The 20,886-nt window shown below is 46.1% G+C and overlaps 1 protein-coding gene across 3 annotated transcripts in view; it reads left to right on the plus strand.

The window, feature by feature from the left end:
- Positions 1–20,886, plus strand: part of DPYSL3 (dihydropyrimidinase like 3) — a 110,224-nt gene extending 89,338 nt beyond the window's left edge. For all 3 annotated transcript variants that reach the window (XM_023617480.2, XM_070233093.1, XM_001501764.6), the window contains 8 exons: positions 1,713–1,781; positions 5,535–5,655; positions 9,219–9,375; positions 10,041–10,182; positions 11,798–11,968; positions 13,177–13,356; positions 15,971–16,133; positions 17,580–20,886. In XM_023617480.2, coding sequence (XP_023473248.1) covers positions 1,713–1,781; positions 5,535–5,655; positions 9,219–9,375; positions 10,041–10,182; positions 11,798–11,968; positions 13,177–13,356; positions 15,971–16,133; positions 17,580–17,668 — 1,092 coding nt within the window. In that variant the 3' untranslated portion in view covers positions 17,669–20,886. The remainder of the gene's footprint in view (positions 1–1,712; positions 1,782–5,534; positions 5,656–9,218; positions 9,376–10,040; positions 10,183–11,797; positions 11,969–13,176; positions 13,357–15,970; positions 16,134–17,579) is intronic.

The following is a 20,886-nucleotide window of genomic DNA, read 5'->3' on the forward strand; positions in this document are numbered from 1 at the left end:
GAGTGCCTCAAACTGCCCACTGCTCCCCCATTCATGTAAGGTGGCATCGATGGGTCTTTACGTGACACTCTTAATCTTCCAGCTGTAGGGACACCGTGGCTTTTAGAACAGGACTTCCCAGCATGAGCAATGCATTAGAATCACCTGTGGAGCTTAGAGAACCATTCCCGGGATTCTCCTGGTTGTGGAGATTCTGAGTCAGGAGGTCAGAAGTAGGGTTCAGGCAAATGTATTTTGAAAAGGTCCCCTGGCGATTCGAATGTGCTTGGAAACCACTGCTCGAGCGAGCTTCCTCCTGTGTATTGTCCTAGCACTCTTAACAAGATAGAAGTGACAGTGTCATAGAAGACAGAAGATGCTTTATTTGGCCAGCTCAACCCTTGTGTGACGTCAGGAGGCGATTCAGAGTGGAAGCTCACTAGAGCTTGAAAGAAATTTATTCAGTCCAAGTTTCCATAAACGGAACAGTAAGAATGAAAAGTGGAGGTACTTTGCTGGAAAAATCACCCTCTGACTTCGGTCTGAATTCTATAAAGCTGGAGACAAGGACCGCTTTACTTCTCGTGGTTGCTTATAGTAAATGCATCTTTCTTCCTACTCCTCTTTAAAAAAGTTACATTATTAAAAACAAAAAACAATAAAAAATAGTTCTTTTCCAGGTGGAAGGAATCCCTTCCTTTCTAAACATCTCATGGTTTCGAAGTGAGACAAGGTTCTGTTCAGTTCACTCTCCTTCATCTCGCGTATCACTGGTGCAGAGGTTCATGGGAACTGGCCTTCGTCATTTGAGAGTGAATGCCAGCAAAACTGTAGATATGGTGGCTTAGGATTTGTGCCAGTTCCAATTAACCCACATGTGTGTTCACTGCCCAGCCACCTGCTTCTTCCAGAAAGCTGGCCTGAGGTCTGAGGAATTTAGCTGTCAGCCAGGAGTAGGCAGTTCTGCCATGTCTATGATGTAATTAAATAGAATTTAACCAAAAGGCTAACTCAGGTAATGCTGTTTAGAGGCATTATATTGTCTGGTTAAATTCTGAATTCACTTATTTAAGTCATAAATTTAAAGCATAAAAAAGCCTGAGGAGCTTATTAAAATGCAAATTCTTAGGCTTTAACCTCACATTTTCTGACTTGGTAGGCCTGGAGGGGGCCGGACATCTGCACGGCTGCAAAAGCAGCCCAGGTGATTCTGTTGTAGGTGGTGGGTGGACCAGACTTTGGGAAATGTATCACTAAACCGCAGGCCCCGTTGAAGTCAGGGGCCCTGTTGCCTTTGTTCAAGTACTTGACCTAGAGCCTGGCATGAAGTGGATACTCAGTACATTTTATTAAATGAATGGGTTTTAAAATGCATGATTGAGTAAGCAAACAGAGTTAAGGGAGTGTTCTTTTGGCGGTATCTGCATCTGAAAGAAATGAAGAATAAAGGAACTGGTGTGACGATGCATAATGTAGAAAAAAACCCTGATACTCTAACAGACTGTCTTCCTTTTAATAAAAGCAAGCCACCCTTAAATGTTTTTTCTCCTTTTAGTTAAGACTCTACCCTATTTTGCAATTTCAGATACAGAATTAACAAATTTGTTCAACGTACACATTTTATTCTTTTTCTTCCCTTGAACACATTTCTAGATTAGAACATACAGCATGATTTTTCCAAACCTCATTTGAGCTCATGTAAAAAACTGTTCTCTATTCTCTTTTCATTCTAGGAGCAAACTCGGATGTTGGAAATGGGGATCACTGGCCCAGAAGGCCATGTACTGAGCAGACCAGAGGAGGTAAGCTGCAGGGATGGGGGTGGGAGGAGGAGGGGAGGGAGAGAGAAGAGGTAGCAGTGGAGCCTCTTTTTTTTTTTTTTACCAGCTTCTTCCCAGTGATTCCCATTATCACAATCCCCAGCAGCCTCGCTTATGGCCTGCTGCTCGTTTTAGATTTGGAGGGTTTGCGTTCAGCCTACCTTCCCTGGGCACACGCACACACACGGTATGAACAAACATCGCTGAAAGGTGGGGAGACTATGAATACCAGACAGCAAAATTGGAACCTTTCTTCCAAAAACCACTTCTGACTCAAGAGCCCCTGAGAAAATTAGAAAAGAATGTAAGGGAAATGCTTACTTCTGACCCGTAATCTCTTTCAAGATATCGCAAGTTGGAGTGTACTCAGTTATCCACTGGGAGTGGTCAATATCTAAATCCTTTCTTAATCAGTGTGAATCTCCAGACTTTCCACTTACTCCCTTATTCCGTAATATATTTTGAGTCCTGCAGAATATCGGCCATATGGATAGGAGGTTGAGTGGGTTTTTCATAGGCATTATATCTCTTGATTTGTGGAAGGTGATGATTGCATCCAGGTATGGAAGTTTCCCATGTGTAAAATGAATGCTGATTAGCAGCTGTACTTAGCAGCTGAAGAGTGAAAGAAAAGTAACTAGTGGCTGATTCCATGTCTCTGGGATGTCAACAAGTTCAGCTGCTGGCGCAGGGTACAGAGCTGGGAACTGGCTGCCCATTTGGCTGAGAGCATATTGGCTTTGGGAGACCAGCCTGGGTCTGGCGCCTGGAGCAGATTCAAGGCCCTCCATGTCAGCAAAGAGAACCCTGTTCCTGTTGTCATTCCAAGCCCCACGCTGTCCAACAGGTAGAAGAAGGAGTCAGAACCAGAAATGATTGTCTTCCCATCACCCAGCTCTTCTAGAATCTTTTTGAAAATTAAAATGCAACAGACATAGAGAAAAGTGTTCCTGTCATAAAGGTACAATGAATTTTCACGAACTGAATACACTTGTGTAACTAGCACCCAGCTGGAGAAACAGAACTTTGTCAGTACCCCAGAAACTCCTTTGTCTCATGAAACTTAATTTATTGACAGTTGAAATAGTTTATAATTTTGTCTGTTGATGGGAATGTAAACTGGTGCTGCCACTATGGGAAATAATATGGAGCTTCCTCAAATAATTAAAAATAGAACTACCAGCAATTCCACTTCTGGATATTTATCAAGAAAACGAAAACACTCATTTGAAAAGATATCTACACGCCCTATGTATGCCGCAGTATTATTTACAAGAGCCAAGATATGGAAACAACCTAAGTGTCCACCAATGGGTGAAGAAAATGTGATATATATATATATATATATACATATATAATATAGTACAATATAATATAATATGGAATATTATTCAACCGTATAAAAGAATGAAATCTTGCCATTTGCAACAATATGGATGGACCTTAAGGGCATTATGCTAAGTGAAATAAATCAGACAGAGAAAGACAAATACCACAGGATCTCACTTATATGTGGAATCTTAAAAAACAAACAAATAACAAACAGGCTCTCATAGATACAGAGAACAGATTGGTGGTTACCATAGGCAGGGGCTGGGGGTTGGGGAACCGAATGAAGATGGTCAAACGTACAAGCTTCCAGCTATAAAATAAACAGGTCACGGGGATGTAAAGCACAGCACGGAGACTACAGTTAATAATACAGTATTGCATTTTTGAAAGTTGATCTTAAAAGTTCTTATCACAAGAATAATATTTTGTAACTGTGGTGACAGATGTGAACTAGACTTGTTGTGATGATCATTTTGCAATATGTACAGATATCAAATCATTCCGCTGTACGCCTGAAACTAATGTAGTGTTATATGTCAATTATACCTCGATAAGAAAAATTTGTGATTGGGGTTATAATCACAGCATTCCTGAAAAGTCTGTCTCCTTTATACCAGGCCCCTTCTATGCAGTATTTACTGACGCCCTGTACTTTGCTAATTGCATTATCCCAGGTATCCTTGCCGGTGCTCTAGGGGGTCGGTGTTCTTGTTACATAAAGAATCTGAGGCTCAGAGAGGTTAAGCCACTGGTCAATGGTGTTGGAAGTTTGTTTACACGGTGCGAGTAGGCCAGGCTGATCAGCACTGTTTGTGAAACTTTTCTTAAATGCTGGTCACTGTAGAGATGTGCTGGCAAGATAGAGCTCTTCAGCAGCAGCCAGGGGATTTCTGAGCAAAGTCTATTTTTGTTCCTTGGTTTGTTTTTTCAACCCCTCTACCCCACCCTCCTCCCTGTTCCCGTCTCCTTTTTAGTAGAAAGCCTCTCAGCTGCAGATCCCGACAACCCTGGAAGCCCTTTTGGGTGAAGTTGGAGGGTGATGTCACCTTCCAAAGATAGTCATGTTGTCAAGGTGCTGAGAAACCTGCAGGGCTGCCGGGGAATGAGATCAGAGGGGCCAGGACTGAGGTCCTGGGGGGCCGGAGCAGTCAGCGTAGGTGTGAAGAGGGAGGAACGGGCAGAGGAGGAGCCAGCCAGGCCTCTTCAGTTCAGAGCACAGCCAGATACTGTCTTGAGTGATGCTGTTCAGAGAGCTGAACCCGAGGCCAGTGACCGCCACTGCAGAACTCCAGAAGTCTGGGTGCTTCAGCAAGGTGACTGCATTCACTTGTGGTCCGGACCCTCCAGGGTCTCATCCATGTGGAATAAAGTGCAGTTCGGGGGACGCTAGCCGGACCAGCCAAGTCCGTAGAGTCTGTCTGCTGAGCCACAGCCACCACGGGCAGTAACTGGTTTGCATTAGACAAATGCTGGGCATCTGCAAGCTATTTTTGGTATTCTTGAAAGTGTTGGGCTGCAGGGTCTAACCAGAATGTGCTAGCCATCCAAAAAAGAACTGTTGCCGATGGAATGGAAAAATGCCAACGTCTCTGCCTTGGGCTAAATTAGACGAAGTCAGGCTTTGGCTGGTAACACGGGCTCTCACACCGGATGGAGGCTGTGATCAGTGGTGACACCAATAACCAGCCTGCAGGGAACACTGCCTTGTCCCGGGAATGGGTTACCTGCCTTACTTCGATGAACTCTTTTAATGCTCACCACAGCCATGCGTGTCAGGTCCTTATCCCCACTTTACAGACAAGGAAACTGAGGTTTGGGGAGGTTGCCTAAGGCTGCTGAAGTCACCCAGCTTCCAAGTGGCAGAACCAGAACTCAGCCCCAGGCCATTTGAGAAGGACCCGGCTCTCAGACCCAACTTTGTTAATAAAATAAGGGAAAACTCGTTACTTCTTACTTAATAAATGCAACAGGGCTGGTTAGCATATTTGAAAACATGAACTCTACGTTAGGGTGGGATGGAGGAGATTGATAATCAAAGAAGTCTTTGTCCTGAGAAGCCTGGGAATTATTAGTCTAAGAAATGCCCGCTGGAGTGAAAAGAGGCTGAGGAGAAACTCCCGCCACGTTGATGCAGGGCTTACTCTATGCCAGGCTCTGCGTTTACGCAGCCACCCTGTGCTACATCTCCTGCTCTCCACATCACAGGGGAGGGGCGGGGGCACTGAGAAGCCAAGTGACGTGTCCCAGCTGGGGAGTGGTAGAGCTGAGATTCGGGTCCAGGGCGTCCAACTCCAGATCCTCTCTTAGCCTCTGTGCTGCACCGCGCTCCCAGTTTGTGGACACAGGGGCGTGGCCTCTGAGAGGCTCAGGCTCCTCTTGACTGCTGGGGACTTTCTTTTGCAGCTAGAAGCTGAGGCTGTGTTCCGTGCCATCACCATCGCCAGCCAAACCAACTGTCCTCTTTACGTCACGAAGGTCATGAGCAAGAGTGCGGCCGACCTCATCTCACAAGCCAGGAAAAAAGGTGATTTGTGCTCTCAAGATCTCAGAGCCATTGACACACCATGTGGCTCCTTCCCTCCCTGGCTGTCCTTTATAAATGGTACCTACTTTGCTCATTGCCTTGGTCTCTGGGAAGCCCCTCATCCATGTTAGCCCATTTGATCCTTTCTGTATCCTGTGTGGATGGCAGGATCCTGGGATTGCTCCCACTTGGCAGATGAGTAAACTGAGGCTCAGGAATGGTAAGAGGTTTGCCCAAGATGACATAGCTGACATCAGTTCTTTGAAGACTTGATGCATCTTTCTTCCTCCCTTTGATTTTTCGTTGTCAGTTCATATCATCTGAGCTGTATAAATGAACATATTAGTTAAGATTATATTGGATGCAGAAATCAAAGATCCAACTCAAACTGACCAAACAAACAAAAGTAAATTATTGGTTGAAGATGTTTCAGGTATGGCTGAATCAAGGGCTTTAAACAATGATGTTAGGGCTCTATCACTCTTATTCCTTTCTTGGCTTTGCTTTCCTCTCTGTTGGCCTTATTTTCAGTATGAACAGTGATGAGAATAAATGCCAAGGGGCTCCTATTGTCCTCAACACTTGGTAGGGAGCATGATGAGGAGGTAGAGTACATCTTTTCTAATAGCACGAGGATAAATCCCCAAGAGAACTGTGATTGCCTTGGTTTGGGTCATGGGCTCATCCCTGAACCAATTACTGCTCTGGGAATGGTATAATTGATTGGCCAGGGTTGAGGGCATTGTGAAGATGGAATCCCACCACTTAAGCTACACAAGTTGGGATAAGTTACTGTAGAAAAGGGGTTGAATGGGTCTCCAAGCATGTCTAGCAACAAGGCCTTCATGACTCGGGACCCTATCCACACTCCCTTCTCATTTCTGCTGCTTTCCTCCATCCATTGTTAACGTGGGCTTCATTTACTCAGCTGTGCTTAGCTAAAGGTTACCCCCCATGTCAAAGCTTTCTTTTCTGCTTTTCATTCTTGTCCTCAGTGACACCCTGATGGGCTCGCTTGTGAACAGAGTGTGGCTGAGAAACTGGAGGCATAGGGCTCTGTGCTTGGCTGGGAGAGAGGATTCAGTAGGCCCTGTTGGTTGTACGATCATGACCGCCGTGTGCTGCTGGCCGTTCTGGTGGTGGCGAGACCCAACATGAGTGATTCATTTACCAAACTCACAACTGATCTGTAAAACTCCACGTGTGAGTGACTGGGAAGGCTTAAAATAGTCCCAGCTGACTGTGATGGCTGAGTATTCAGCTGCCTGGCCTTCTGGCAAAGGCAATCCTTTTCTTGTGGGAGGGGAATCTTCCTAATTGTCTAGACAGTCTTTCTAGCCGGCAGATTCTGGGGCACCTCCTGCCTTCCCCTGCTCGCAGTAAGCCTGCTGTTTTCTCTCTCAGCTTTTAAATGTCTCAACATGACGTTGTGTGGTTGCTCCACTGGGTGTGAGTCATCGGGCCAGAATCAGGAAAGCAGTCCACTGTTCCTTACCCATTCTTGGAGAAAGCCAACAAGAAAAGAAAAGTCCACATCTCTCCCCATGACCACCTGCCACACTCGCCCTCTGACACCTGCTGCAGATGGCTACCTGCTGTCTGGGATCCACTCTCAGGGGGACCTGGGGTTCTCAAGGACAGCCTGTTTCAATTAGATGCCGGGTCTTATTTTAAACTTCACATAGAAAAATTCCCCACCCTTATCTGGCTCATGATTCTCTGGCAAGGAGAACGAGTACAGCTGTGTCTCAGGGTGGACGGGAGGCATTATTTCAGTGATGAAAAACTGCCTGTTGAGATTGAGGGCAGTAAACATCTCATGACCTGTCCTTCTCGGGGAAGAGTCAAGAGCTTTCAGAGCAGGAAGAGAGAGGGCAGCAGGGTCTGCTCTTCCCTCCTGACCAGGTTACTATTTAAACCCCAGCGTGTCTAATCATGAAGAGCCCTTTAGTGACTCTGCATAGCTGTTCAAAATTCATATTAGGAGTCTACGATTTAACACGGACCCACTGTAGGCACTACATAGAGATAAATACTTTGTCTTTACTATTATGTAGAATTCTCAAAGAGCCCTGAGAAATTGGCATTATTATCACTAGTTTTCAGAATAGGAAACTGGGAGATCTTGTCCAGGATCTGTCAGCTGGGAGAGCTTGTATTCAAACCCAGGCATAATTGCAATCTTTTCTCTTTCTAGTCTCCCATCTAGAGACAGCCCAAAGAGAGAGCTCTTCCATTTTTAAGGTTGTATTTCCCCTAATAATATTTGAGTGCTTGCCTTGACTTTCATTTCTTTATTTCTTTGTGATCCTGTATGCTTTAGTTTGGTAAATATTTTGGGAGATCCCTTGAAGTTCTCATTAGTCAAGCATTGATCCTTTTTACTGTCCCCCCAAAGAGCAGTGTTGTCATATGTGAATCATTGCCACTGCTTCCTTCTTTTGCCCCTGGCAGACATCACAAATCAATCATGAGTCCTTTTGAATGAGATCAGAAGCATATTTAGAATTCTTCCAGACACAGAATTCCAGGCACGCAAAACCCATTGATTAGAGTTGAAGCAAGGCAATACTTGTTTACAATTCTGGCCATTGAGCCTTCCTACATTTCAATCTTGTGGGAAACTTGAATGTGGAAGATGTAGGATCGAAGCTAGTGAAGCCCAGGGCTGTACAGGAATCTTTAGTTCGAGATTCTGGCACAGAGAAACTTGATACCAACTCATCTTTTGTGAGACAGCGTTTGCCTTCTGATCCTTTCTTCTTTAAGAAGGTCAGCTTGCATCGGTGTGTTTCCCAATATCCTTCCTCCTCTCTCCTTGGTTTGGGCATGTAAGCTCCTAATTCCAGACACAGGGTCCAAGAAGCTAGCCTCATCTTTGATGGGCCCCAGGTTATTGGGTGTCCTTGAGCAAATCACTCCTTGCCTTAGGCTAAGGAGTAAGAAACGTGATGGACAAGATCATGGGATCCTCTCATCCCTGGGAGTAGACTTTACTCTGCAAAACCAAAGTGTGTCCCTGTAACAGCAGGATCTGGCTGTTCCCAGTGAAACGGGCACATCTAGGGCTTTGGGCCCCTACAGTGGGAAAGAGTGGGAGGTGTAAAGAAATCACATTTATTGAGCACCTCCTGTGTGCCAAACACTTTGTATATGCCAAATGTTTTCATTTTTGCAAGCCTGAGAAATTGACATCATCTTTTTTCATCAATTCCAGGACAGATCTTTTCTACATTTTAACATTTCTGAAATGAGGATGGATCTTAGAATCAATGTATTTATTTTTTTCTTTGGCTTCAAATTTTACTTTGCCTCAAAAATTGAGAACTAATGCTGCATCTTGCAACCAATGGCTGCTTGTAATCTAGGGAATACAAAATTGTTCCCATTTAGCAGATAGAAAAGCAGAGGCTTAGAAAAGCTGGGAACGTGGACTTGAACCCAGGTCTGACTAACTCCAGAGCCGCAGCCTGGAGCAGGCTCAGGGGCTGTGATTCTCTGTGCCGGGCCCAGGGCAGCACACACATTCTGCAAGCCCAGTGCCTATTACCCCCCTCTTCCAGGAAATGTGGTCTTTGGCGAGCCCATCACTGCCAGCCTCGGCACAGATGGAACCCATTACTGGAGCAAGAATTGGGCTAAGGCTGCTGCATTTGTGACATCCCCACCTCTGAGTCCCGACCCGACAACTCCTGACTACATCAACTCCTTGCTGGCCAGGTTGGTGCAGAGTGACAAGCAGCAGGCATTGTGTGGAAACATCACGGGGCCAGTGGGATGAGGACTGGAACAGCCCATCCATCAGCTAGACTAGAGTCTGCAGTGAGGAAAACACATTGAGAATTCCCCTGCAGTGCTGAGCAGAGACAACAGGCTCTTCCCCATCATATTTTAAAAATAACTACAGTAATCATATTAATAATGGTAATAGTTAATATGTATTGCATGCTGAGCACTACACACATGATCTTATTGTCCCTCATAACAACTTTATGAGTGGGGAGTATCATCACCATTTTACAGATTAAGCAACTGAGAGCCAGAGAGATGAAATCATTTGCCTAAGTTTGGATGGCTAGTCATGATGACCACCTAACCAAAATGACAGGAGACTCGTTGGCTGCTGCCTCTGAAGATCAGTTCCATCACTCACTTGGAGTGTTACACAAGAGATCTGCTCCCACCCCATCATTTTCCAGATGGGGTATCTAAGCCCCACAGAGGGGAAGAAATTCACCCAAGTTCACATATTGGCAAGAGGCAGAGGAAGGATCCCAAACTCAAGTCATGGCCCTCCAAACGCTTACACTAGACACTCGATTCCCGGCCCCCGAGGTGCCTCTAGCCACCTCTCCCGTTCACATGGAGCTTTTCTCCTCTGCCAGTGGGGACCTGCAGCTCTCTGGAAGTGCCCACTGCACCTTCAGTACTGCCCAGAAAGCCATCGGGAAGGACAACTTCACAGCCATTCCCGAGGGCACCAACGGGGTGGAGGAGCGGATGTCTGTCATCTGGGACAAGGCCGTGGTAAGGATGGAGGTCATGCGAGGGTGGCCAGGGCCAGATCAGGACTTGCTGCCACTGCTCCTCCATGTCCATCTGTTCGGGGTGGCGGGGTGCAGACAAGGACTCACACCTGCTGAGGTGTCTGGAACCAGGTGGCTCAGGTGGTTTGGGAATGTACCTTCTAGAGTGATGAATCCTGAGGTCTAGGATTCTGAGGGGGCCTCCTGGGTTGTTAAGGACTAGGTACGAGATGTACAGATCCTTCATCTGACGCACGAATGATCTGTACTTAAAATAATAGGGAATTAAAATTCTGTTTGTTTGGAGAGTTTTATCACTTCGTTTGAAAGGGGTGGCTATAGCCCTTTGGAAATGAGAAGTGTGGCGTCTCTGCCTAGGACTAAAGTTGTCTTGCTCGTCAAGGGTGCCCTACACTGCTGTGTGGTCATCCAGGCTGTACAAGTGATTGTCTATCAACGTCTTCTGGCAAAGTGGCCTGGCTTTATTTTCCTTGTTAGCATCATAGAAGCTGACCAAAAAAATAGCTATGCAAATGAAGGCTCTCCCTAAGATTTTAGTAAAATTAATAACTCATTATTAAGTTGATCACTTCCCTCTGTTTTATTTTAAGAACCCTAAAGACACTCATTTCAGAGCCAAACAGAATGCAGATAAACTAATGCCTTGTTTGTCTGGACAATGTAATCCACCAAGTTTTCCTTCTTGGCTCCCAGGAAGCTCAAAGCTAGATTTTTTTTTTGCTGAGGAAGGTTTGCCCTGAGCTAATAGCCATTGCCGATTTTCCTCTTTATTTTCTTTTTTATGTGAGCCACTGCCACAGCATGACCACTAGCAGATGAGTGGTGTAGGTCTGCACCCAGGAACCAAACCCAGGCTGCCAAAGCAGACTGTGCCAAATGTAACCACTAGGCCACCAGGGCTGGCCCTCAAAGCTAGATTTTAAACTAAATTCTTCTTTCCTTACCCAGGCTTTTTGTTTTGAGAAGAGGGAAGGTATAAATATTTTTGTCTCTTACATAGATTTTGTCTTTTTTTAACATCATTATGTATTTGTGAATGTACATATATATTTATGTTGGCACTATCTGGAATTGTTAAAAAATAATATACATATTCTTATTACCAACATGATACATGCTGAATCAGGAATACTTGGAAACCACAGAAAAGTGCACACACGAAAGAAAACAAAAATGACTGATAATCCCACAATCCAGCCATGACCACTGTTATCCTCTGGGTGAGGTTCTTCCCGATTTGACCTATGCCCATGTAAATACAAACACATGTCTAAAAAAATGGACTCATAGTCACATTTGTTTTTACTATGAACTCTCTATAATCCTTTTTAGAATTAGAAAGGATAAATAAGTAGGTAGATGTCTGCACATATGCAAACTTCAGGAGCAGTAACTTCCATCTTAAGCCGTGCACTTAACCATTTTGCCCGGGCCACCATGATGGCCAAGCTGATTCCATAGGTTGCTGGATGGAGTTCCATCCTCACTACCTCAGAATCCCCTCTTTGTACTCCATTTCTTGGCCTTGGTGGTCACCCCACTCTGAGCTCAGAAGCCCTAGATTGACAATTTTTCTGTTTTTTATATTTCAATAGGCCACAGGAAAAATGGATGAAAACCAGTTTGTGGCCGTGACAAGCACAAATGCTGCCAAGATCTTCAACCTGTATCCCCGTAAGGGAAGAATATCTGTGGGTTCTGACAGCGACCTGGTGATCTGGGATCCAGATGCTGTAAAGATTGTCTCTGCCAAGAACCACCAGTCGGTAAGGCTGGAGCTGGTGGGAGTGGAACAGACGGGAGAATGTGTGCAAGGAACTTGGTCAGCAGAGATGTGTGTATGTGGCGTGCGGGGGTAGTCAGACTAGGAGGTGTTGCAATAACAAACCATCCCAAATTCTCAGTGACTTAAACCCTCAACAGTTTATTTCTCACTCCTGATTTCTAAAATGGGTCAGCAAAGGGGCTCTGCCCATCCTGGTCACTCAGGGATGGAAGCTGATGGAGGTGCCATCTTTATCCACGGTTCCGTGATTGCTGAGGCTAGGGGCCAGCACGTGGTAAACGGTGTACTGGCTCTGGAAGCTTTCCCGTGACATTATTTCCTCTCCCACTGTGTTGGCCAAAGCCAGTCCTGTGGCCGTACCTTCCTCCAGGGGTGCAGGAAGTACAATGATAGGAGGGGAAAGAATAGGAAAAAACTGGTGACCAGCACTGACATCATCATGAGGACTTCCATGTGGAAGATAATAATTAAAGCCCAGTGCCTAACAGAAAGGGGCTTCATAGTTGTTAGTAGAAGTAGTTTTCAAGCACTTTAATTCATTGCATCTTCATAGTCTTTTACAGATAGACACTATTATCATCCCCATTTTATAGATAAGGAAATGGAGATGCAGAGAGACAAGATAAGTTATACAGCAAGGAAATGGTGAAGCTAGGATTCAAACCTAGAGGACCTGACTCCAAACTCATGTCCTTAATCACTTTGCAATAATGCCTTGAACTTGTTGAATAAATGAAGAGGGTAGGGAGAAATCCCATTTTGGGTGGGAATGGCCTTTGCTTAAACCTTGTGTCGTATCACATTATTTAATTTCGAGCTAGTGGGGACCTAAGGGTCAATGTAGCCCACTTACTCACCCATTCAACACAAGGCCATCAAGTACAGCATCCCTGTTGGTTATCCAGGTTCTCTCTGAAACTGCCAGCGACCAAAGTTACTTCTGCATGAGGACCTTACTAAAGACGGATGCCTCTCTTTGCTGGAAATTCCAGCCTTTACTTAGCGAGTATCTGTCTCATGGTGCCTCTACCCACTGCAGCTTGCATATGCCTTGTAAGCTTTTCCTGGCCTACCTGGCGAATCAGTTCCTAGTGACCCTGAAGACAGGATCCCAAGCCCAGGAGAACCACTTCCTTTTTTCTCCCTCCTGCACCCACACCCACAGCTTTGCCCTCACCCTGTCTCTAGGCTGCAGAGTACAACATCTTTGAAGGGATGGAGCTGCGTGGGGCGCCTCTGGTGGTCATCTGCCAGGGGAAGATCATGCTGGAAGATGGCAACCTGCACGTGACGCAGGGGACCGGCCGTTTCATCCCCTGCAGCCCGTTCTCTGACTATGTCTACAAGCGCATTAAAGCCCGGAGGAAGGTAAGACACACCTGGGGGAGAGGAAGGGCTGTGTCCCATTCAGGCACAGGGACAGTAACCATGAGATTGGGAGGGGTCTATAGCTCAGGACCCTCCCAGAGAAATTCACAGCAACAGTCTCTTCCTGAAGGACAATCACACAGATTTAATGTATTAGGAAGGAGGGTTTCAGAAACCTTTCTGGCTAAAGAAGCTTTTTTAAAATGAGTTTCCTCCACTTTTGTAATGCTTTTTTAAAAAGTAATTTAAAATTTTAGTAATTCAAAATCATTAAAAAATATATACTGATAAATGGCAAATGTTTGTAACTCTTTTAGCTAGTTCTGTGGTTCAAGTAAAATCTTATTTATGGCCCTGATTTCACAGATAGATGGATGGATGCACACACACTTGTGTATACATATTTATGTCTATGTGTATGTGTGTCTGTCTACACATTACAAACAGAGTAGCCCTTGTTGATTTAGGGGTGAGGCCCAGAACAGTCTTTTCAGTTCCCCCTCCCACCCCACATCAGTCTCCAGGTCACCTTCCTATAAAGTTAGGGCTCTGCAAAGCTGGGTTAGCCCAGCCCTGGGGTCGTGAAATTTGAGCCCGGGTCCTGACCTCGTTGTTAGAAAGGATACAGTCATCTGTGCTCATGGGATGGAGGAGATGCTGGGGAGAAGAGGAGAAGTGGGGCTCACTTTGTAAGTCACTTTGGGCCAGTCCAGAGGAAGCAGCCATGCCCACCTCTGTGCCTGGACCCACCCCAGGGCCCCCGGCCTCCCTGCAAGTCAAGGTGAGAAAGAGAGCCTGGGAAACAGACTCTGAGAGAGAGATTTTCCCCCACAAAGGCCTCAGCTGATAACAGGGATATTTGGATCTGGCCTGGTCCTTGAAGGGGGTCTGGGCCTTGTGTTCACTCCCATGCTCCCCCACCCCAACCTACGAACCAGTCACTGGATGTGGGGTGCCCCTAGGCAGAGGGCGAGGCCTTGGGCAAGGTGGCTATCTTCAGCTGAGGGCAGTTCTTGGAAGAGACTCAGCTGAGAACTTCCTACTGCCAACACCTCCAGCGGCTGGGAGAATGAGTCTTCAGTCGTGATCATGAGGTAGGGGGCTGGGGACAGGAATATGGGTGCACACTCCAGCGTCTACACACTATGGAGAGAGGCTCACAGAAACTCAATAAGTAAGTGCCCCATCCCACTCCCAGACCCCCAGTGATCCCAGTAAGTGGTTGTCAGCCTCTGTATGGACATTTGCAACACAGGAAGCCTCCCCACCTTTGAGGCAGCCGACCTGCTCTGCCTGTGAGAATGAACTTCTTTCTGCTGAGCTGAAGTCTGCCTTCCTGAAGGCGACCAACCAGCTCAGTTCTGCTCCTGGCCCCTGCACAGAATGAGCTAAACCCATCTCTCAAAGCATCCATGTGTTTCCAAAGTCATCTATGGTTTAGTCTAAAAATCCCTGTGGCCTTTCACTTTTTATTTTATGACAACGCTTTGAATCCCTTCACTATTCTTATCTCTTTATTAGTGATCGTTTTAAAGTTAGTTATATGGAGTCAAATTCCACACTCCAGTTTTGGCCCAATAGAGAACAGAGTGAAACTCAAACATCCCTTATTTTGGCTCTTTATTTCCATTAATGTGACTTTGATTCTGAACCCAAAGAAATGATGATCTAGAGTTATTGGTCAAGGGTTTGGGGGAGGATAGTCATCCTCTCACCTGAATTATTAGCATCCGCAAATTTGATTGGCTTTGCCTCTGCACCTGCGCCTGAGTCACTAACAGAGAAGGAAGGCTCTGTGGCCCGCCTTCTTGGAGTCTTACCATGAGCCATCCTGTACTCTCAGGCTCCACGGCAACATGTCCTCATTGCCTCATCTCTGGCCAATGATAAGAAACATGCGGAGGTTGTGTGTTGGCCTTACCGCTGCCTCAGGTGGTCTTGCTGTATTTGTGCAATAGCCTGTGAGCCCCTTGGGGGAGGCACCGTGTTTCATGTGACCCTGAGCCCCTGTGCCTGGCACCAGGCCCAGTACAGAATATGCACTTGAGTGATGCTGGCTGGCTCCAGGGCAAGTTCACAGCCACAGCCAGAGGTCAGCGGGTCAGACCACAGGATGTTCATTTCAAGGGCTGCCAACTCTGATCTGTGCTGAGGAGCGTGAATGTCGAGCTCCCACAGAATCTCATTCCTGCCAGCACCTGCCACCTCGTCTCAAATTGCCACCCTTCCCGCCCGCTCTCCTCCAGCCCGACAAGCGCGGTTCTTCCATTCCGTACCATTTCACCATTGGTTTCTTCTGCTGGGAACGCTGCCATCCACACCACTCCTCTGCATCCCCCAGCCTCCTCCTTCCCTCAGCCCCAGCCCCATAACGAGCTCCTTTGATCCTTAAGGTCAAAGCTCACCTATTTGGAGAGGCCTTCACTGACCACCTCCATTGTCACCCTATCGTAACACCCCCCTTTATTTTATACTACTTCTCCTTTCCTTAAAATAATACTACGTTGATTTTCTGGTTCCCACTACACACACTAATTCACTGTTATGTTTGTGCTGTCTAGAACAGATTCGAACTGTTGAAGGAATAACCAGTGATGCACTTTCTCTGCTGCAGATGGCAGACCTGCACGCTGTCCCGAGGGGCATGTATGATGGGCCCGTGTTTGACCTGACCACCACGCCCAAGGGGGGCACACCTGCCGGCTCCACCCGGGGCTCTCCCACGCGGCCGACCCCTCCCGTGAGGAACCTCCATCAGTCGGGATTTAGCCTGTCCGGTGAGTTGGACAAGCTGATGGTGACCTTTAGTGAGGGGAGGAAGGAGCGGGAGAGGGAGAGATCTGTGCTCTGGGGCTAATGGGTGATCCTGGGAGCAAACCCGGAAGGCCTTTGCCAGCCCAGTGCCACATCACCTTTTAGGGAGAAGGTTACTGGGGCAAGCAGGAAAGTTTGCAGAACCAAAGAGGAGTCTTGTTGAGAAAGTAAGCCCAGGCTCAGTCAGGTTAAAGATTAGGTTTAAATGATGACCAATTCTGCTTAGAGATCACACCTGGTCGGGGCGGGGGTGGGAGCGTGGCTGGATGGTTTGCATTATGAACTGATCATGATTCTCTGCATTAGACTGTGAGAGCTGTGCAATGTGTTGGGTTTTCTTTGTTTGCCCAGGTTCAAAGATAGCTTATTTTTATGCTTAAGTTGCAATAACTTCTTCTAACCTAGGATTTTTATTATATTCTCTTTATTATATTTATTATATTAATAATGATAATAATGCCAACATAGCTACCATTGATAGCACATTTACCATGGGTTAGCCAGATCATTCATCTTATCTATTCTTTAAGAACTGTCTGATATTAAAAGAAAATAATTATTCCATTGCTCCATTACCTGTAGTCTTAAAATGGGGAAAAAATAAATGTAGATTTGCATCTCTGGTGAACAATTTAAATGTGACGGAGGCAAGATAACAAGGGAGAGGGATTAAGTAAAGGGAACAGTATGGGGGAACAAGAAGAGTATGAAATGGGAGAAACAGGGAAAGAGGGAGAAAAAGCAATGAGCGAGACAGATGGGGAGGAAGACAAAGAAAAGGGCTGACAGTTTTGAGGTGCCGTTGCCAGAGGTGACCTTCTGCTAACCACAGAAATTTTTGTCCGTGTTTTGCCATTTTCCATTGCTCCCTGGCTATGGTGACCCCTAAACTTACAATGGGCATAAATGCACGTCGCTGTTTCCTTTTGTGCTGTGGCCACAGGGGCCCGACCATCACCCCCCAAGCTCTGAGACCCTGGCAAGTGACCTAACCCCTCACAAGCCTCAGTCACTCCTCTGCAAAGTGGGATAAAACAGTCCTCCTCCCCAGGATAGTGGTAAGGATTGAATGAGAGGATCCGAGAAGCATGTAAAACCCTGCCTGTCACTATGAATGTAAGCAGCTATTTTTCGTAGTGTTATCAGTGTTCTTTTTATTAGCTGTGTTATGATGCTGAGAGTCCCGTGAAATCTAGATGTGAACCTGGCTTTTTCCTGGCAGAGGGTGGTTTTCGGGAAGGTGGGTATGAAAAGTGTAGAATACTTGACAGACTGGAATAGAAGTGTCTTGAGAGATGAATGTAGGAAGGCACTTAATATCTTACACCCTTAAAATTAATCCACTTTCTCTCTTGTCCACACCCCTCTCTCTCCCTTTTTTCTCCCTGGGAATTTCTTGCCAACTGCAGGCACCCAAGTGGATGAGGGGGTCCGCTCCGCCAGCAAGCGCATCGTGGCGCCCCCTGGAGGCCGTTCTAACATCACATCCCTGAGTTAAGCAACCCCTCCGCAGAGGGGCAGAAGCAAGAAGAGATTTCTTTGAAGCCAAAATGGTACACCAATATTTAAGAAGGAAAGCGAATCCAAACAGTTGCGATCTAAAGAATCAATAAGCCTCAAGCCTTATGTTTCTCCAATGTTACGCTCGCTTGCCTAGCTTTACGAATATTGCTTTGTTTTCTGTTTATGCATAGCCTTGATTGGTTTGACCCCCCCCCCCATTTACATGCATGCAATCAGACAGGCCACTAAGGTGAAAGAGTCTGCTATATAGTGTCGAGAGCGTGTGTAGTGCTGCATCTTATGACAAGGGGACAGACAAAGCTGGGATGTCAGGAAAATGATAGAAGGGACGCAGGTTATTTGGGGTGAGTGGGTGGTGGGAGCCCAGAGCAAAGCGGAGGGCTCAAGGGTGGGGTAGGGTGGATACGGGGGAGGTGGGTGGGTGAGCTGAAGGGGTCTTGTGTATTGTGTTGATGAAGTGCGTTTATTTCCATGGAAGATGGCCACTTGGGCAGCCGTCACTTCATCACAGTCCCCCGGGGTCTGCGGAGAAGACAGGCAGTCTTTGGGTTCTGAACTTGGTCACGTCCCCTCCTAGTAGATTTTATTCCTTTGAATGTTTTATTAAAACACCAAAATCCAACCATTGCTTCCACCTTCTTGGTCGTGCCAGTGTTTGGTCGGGCCTCTTTCTCAGTGTTGCTTTCAAATTCTTCTCTTTCCTGGCCTGGGAAGGGACAGAGGAGAGAAGAAAGGACACTTCTCTGCCTCTGGCTCTCCCTGCCTCTTTGGTGCTCTTAAAAGGCAACAGCTGGGCGCAAGGCAAGGCCCTCAGGGTGAGGGCAGCCACGCTGAAGTAACACCTCCCTCTCCACATGTGTTGGAGATCACCTTCCACTCAGCTGTCTTTGCAAACGAGAAGAGTAGCATGCCTCTGGCATCCTGAGTTAGGATCGGAGCTCAGATGGGCCTGAATAAAGGGCTTCTCTTGCCACCATGAGCATTTGATTCTCTCCATCTCCTGAGATCCAGGCACATCCATGACAGAAGAGGACTTTTCGTTGCTGTTGAGAATTACTTTCTTAGGTGTTCCTAACTTTCACTAGTACTAGGTAATCTCAGCTTCTATGAGACTCAAGCAGGGCTTTGGGAAAGCTAGTCTGGAACAGAGGGAGCACATTCTGTGGCCCTGGTTCTAATTTTCAATCCTAAACCATCTGTTTCCCCTACCGTTAGCATATCCTTTGGGGGAACTTTTTGTTTCAGTATCAGAATCTCCTAAGGTGAGTGGAAGTGACATGCAGCCTCCTGATGTGGCACGTAGAGGAAATTAGCATGAAGCATTTGCATCTGTCTTGTCTGTCAGAGCTGAGTGTCCATTTCCCCATCATGCCACTTCTGAAAATTCAATTTTGGGGGCAAGTTCTGTAAGCCAGATGAGGATCTATAGAACCAAGAGGCCCAGATACAGAAATAATATATTCAACCTGGGATCAGACTTCTGTGCTTGGGGGATCCAGCTGGTAGAACCCATAACCGTGTGCTCTAAGTACTTTGAAGAAAAGAGCAGGCCTCAGACACCTTTCAAGTGCTTAGGAGGAGCCATTATCTCTGACTGCAGGTTTTTATAACTTGAAGACCAGAGAAAAGGAAATGCATGGCTAAAGAGGAATTTGGAAATAGCCAAAGAAGAGGATTTCCCCTTGAAAGCTAACGTGTTCTAATCATGAAAAAGTTTATTTTTCTTCATAATAGGGAATCTTGCTATTTTAAGCTTTTTTATGGTCCCTTTATTTTAAGGGAAACAAGTGAAGGGGAGGATTAGCTCTTAATTTATAACTCAGAGATTTGGGGGCCTATCGTAGAACTGGGAATGATGGTTTTGTAGGCAGAGGGAGCGTGTCAAATGGGAAGCATCTATATACCTCATTGGCTGGGCTGGGGATATGTTGCAGTACCAGCCATAAACACCAGATGGAGGAAAAGACGCGTTAAATAACTCTAGTCGGAACATCCACTTGGGTCCCATCTGCTGCTGTTACCCAGCCCGAGTCCAACTCATCCCTCTGCGACCTCTCTATGCCGTGAAAATAAATCTTTCATAGCCACTTGGTCACACTCAGGACTTCTGAATGAAACATTCAACCAGAACTTTATATTCTACACAAGCTTTCCTTGCTGTAGAACAACCCCTTAATGCCTTCACGATGGGCAACATGATCTGAGGAAGCCTCTCTTTCTTCACTTATTAACTTCCCAAGCATAGAAATTCCTGAGAATGCCAAGAAAACTCCCACTGTTTTCTTGGCTTTGATTTCTGATTACTTGTTACTTAAGATTTATATTCAGATTTGTCCTGTTCCATGAGACGCATCTAAGAGCCCCATACAAAGGGTTTAGGACGAGAACATGACAATGAGTCACAGCCCTCTCAAAATTCACTGGCGTCTCACCCAAGTGTGGGAGGCCATGCTGGGTCCTCCTCTCCCCACCATGCTTTCTTTTGCTGTCTCATCCCTTGGCCTGGCCCCTCTCTAAGGATGACCTGCCTTCCCCTCAGCCTTCTCACATTATTCCTAAACCCAGATGACAGTCAACTGAGTTTCTCTCTGGGAGGGTCACCATCTTGGGTAGTTGAGAAGGTATTTGTGGAACTGTTAAATCAGCCATCCCGTGGAGATATTTCTTCTAAGTTTTCTAAAAATGGCAGGATTGTAGTTATCCCGAAAATGGGTTTTCTTTAAAGTCCAATCATCCTGTGGCTTTTTCTTCGTAACTACACCCAGAGAGTCATGCTCTGCTCCAAAGGCCTCAATCCAAAGCCTGGACTGTTCACCCTGAGAAGCTCTTCCCAACAGGGTGATAATTCCCACCAGCTCCTTGCCCCAAGTTTCCCAAGCCTTCTCCCTTAGAAAACTCCAGCTTGAGTCCCAGCTATACACATGGGCTTTCCTGGGCAGCCAGCATCCATTGTAAGTTCCCTCTTGGAAAATGGTGTGTGGGTGTCAGTTCTGTGTCTGGTGAATATGGACAGACAGTAACTATCTCCCTGTGATCTGTGGTAGCTGTGAGGCAGCTCTGGAACGTGAAGAGCTGTTTGGTTTGAATCGTGAAGAAAACTGTGTTTTGAGTTTAGCTGAGATTAAGAAAAAAAAAAAAGTTCATCAAGTGACTGTTAATGTAAACCTGGTTATTAAAATAACTCAAATTATA

The sequence above is a fragment of the Equus caballus genome, chromosome 14, assembly GCF_041296265.1.
Source record: "Equus caballus isolate H_3958 breed thoroughbred chromosome 14, TB-T2T, whole genome shotgun sequence".
In the NCBI taxonomy this organism is placed as follows: domain Eukaryota; kingdom Metazoa; phylum Chordata; class Mammalia; order Perissodactyla; family Equidae; genus Equus; species Equus caballus.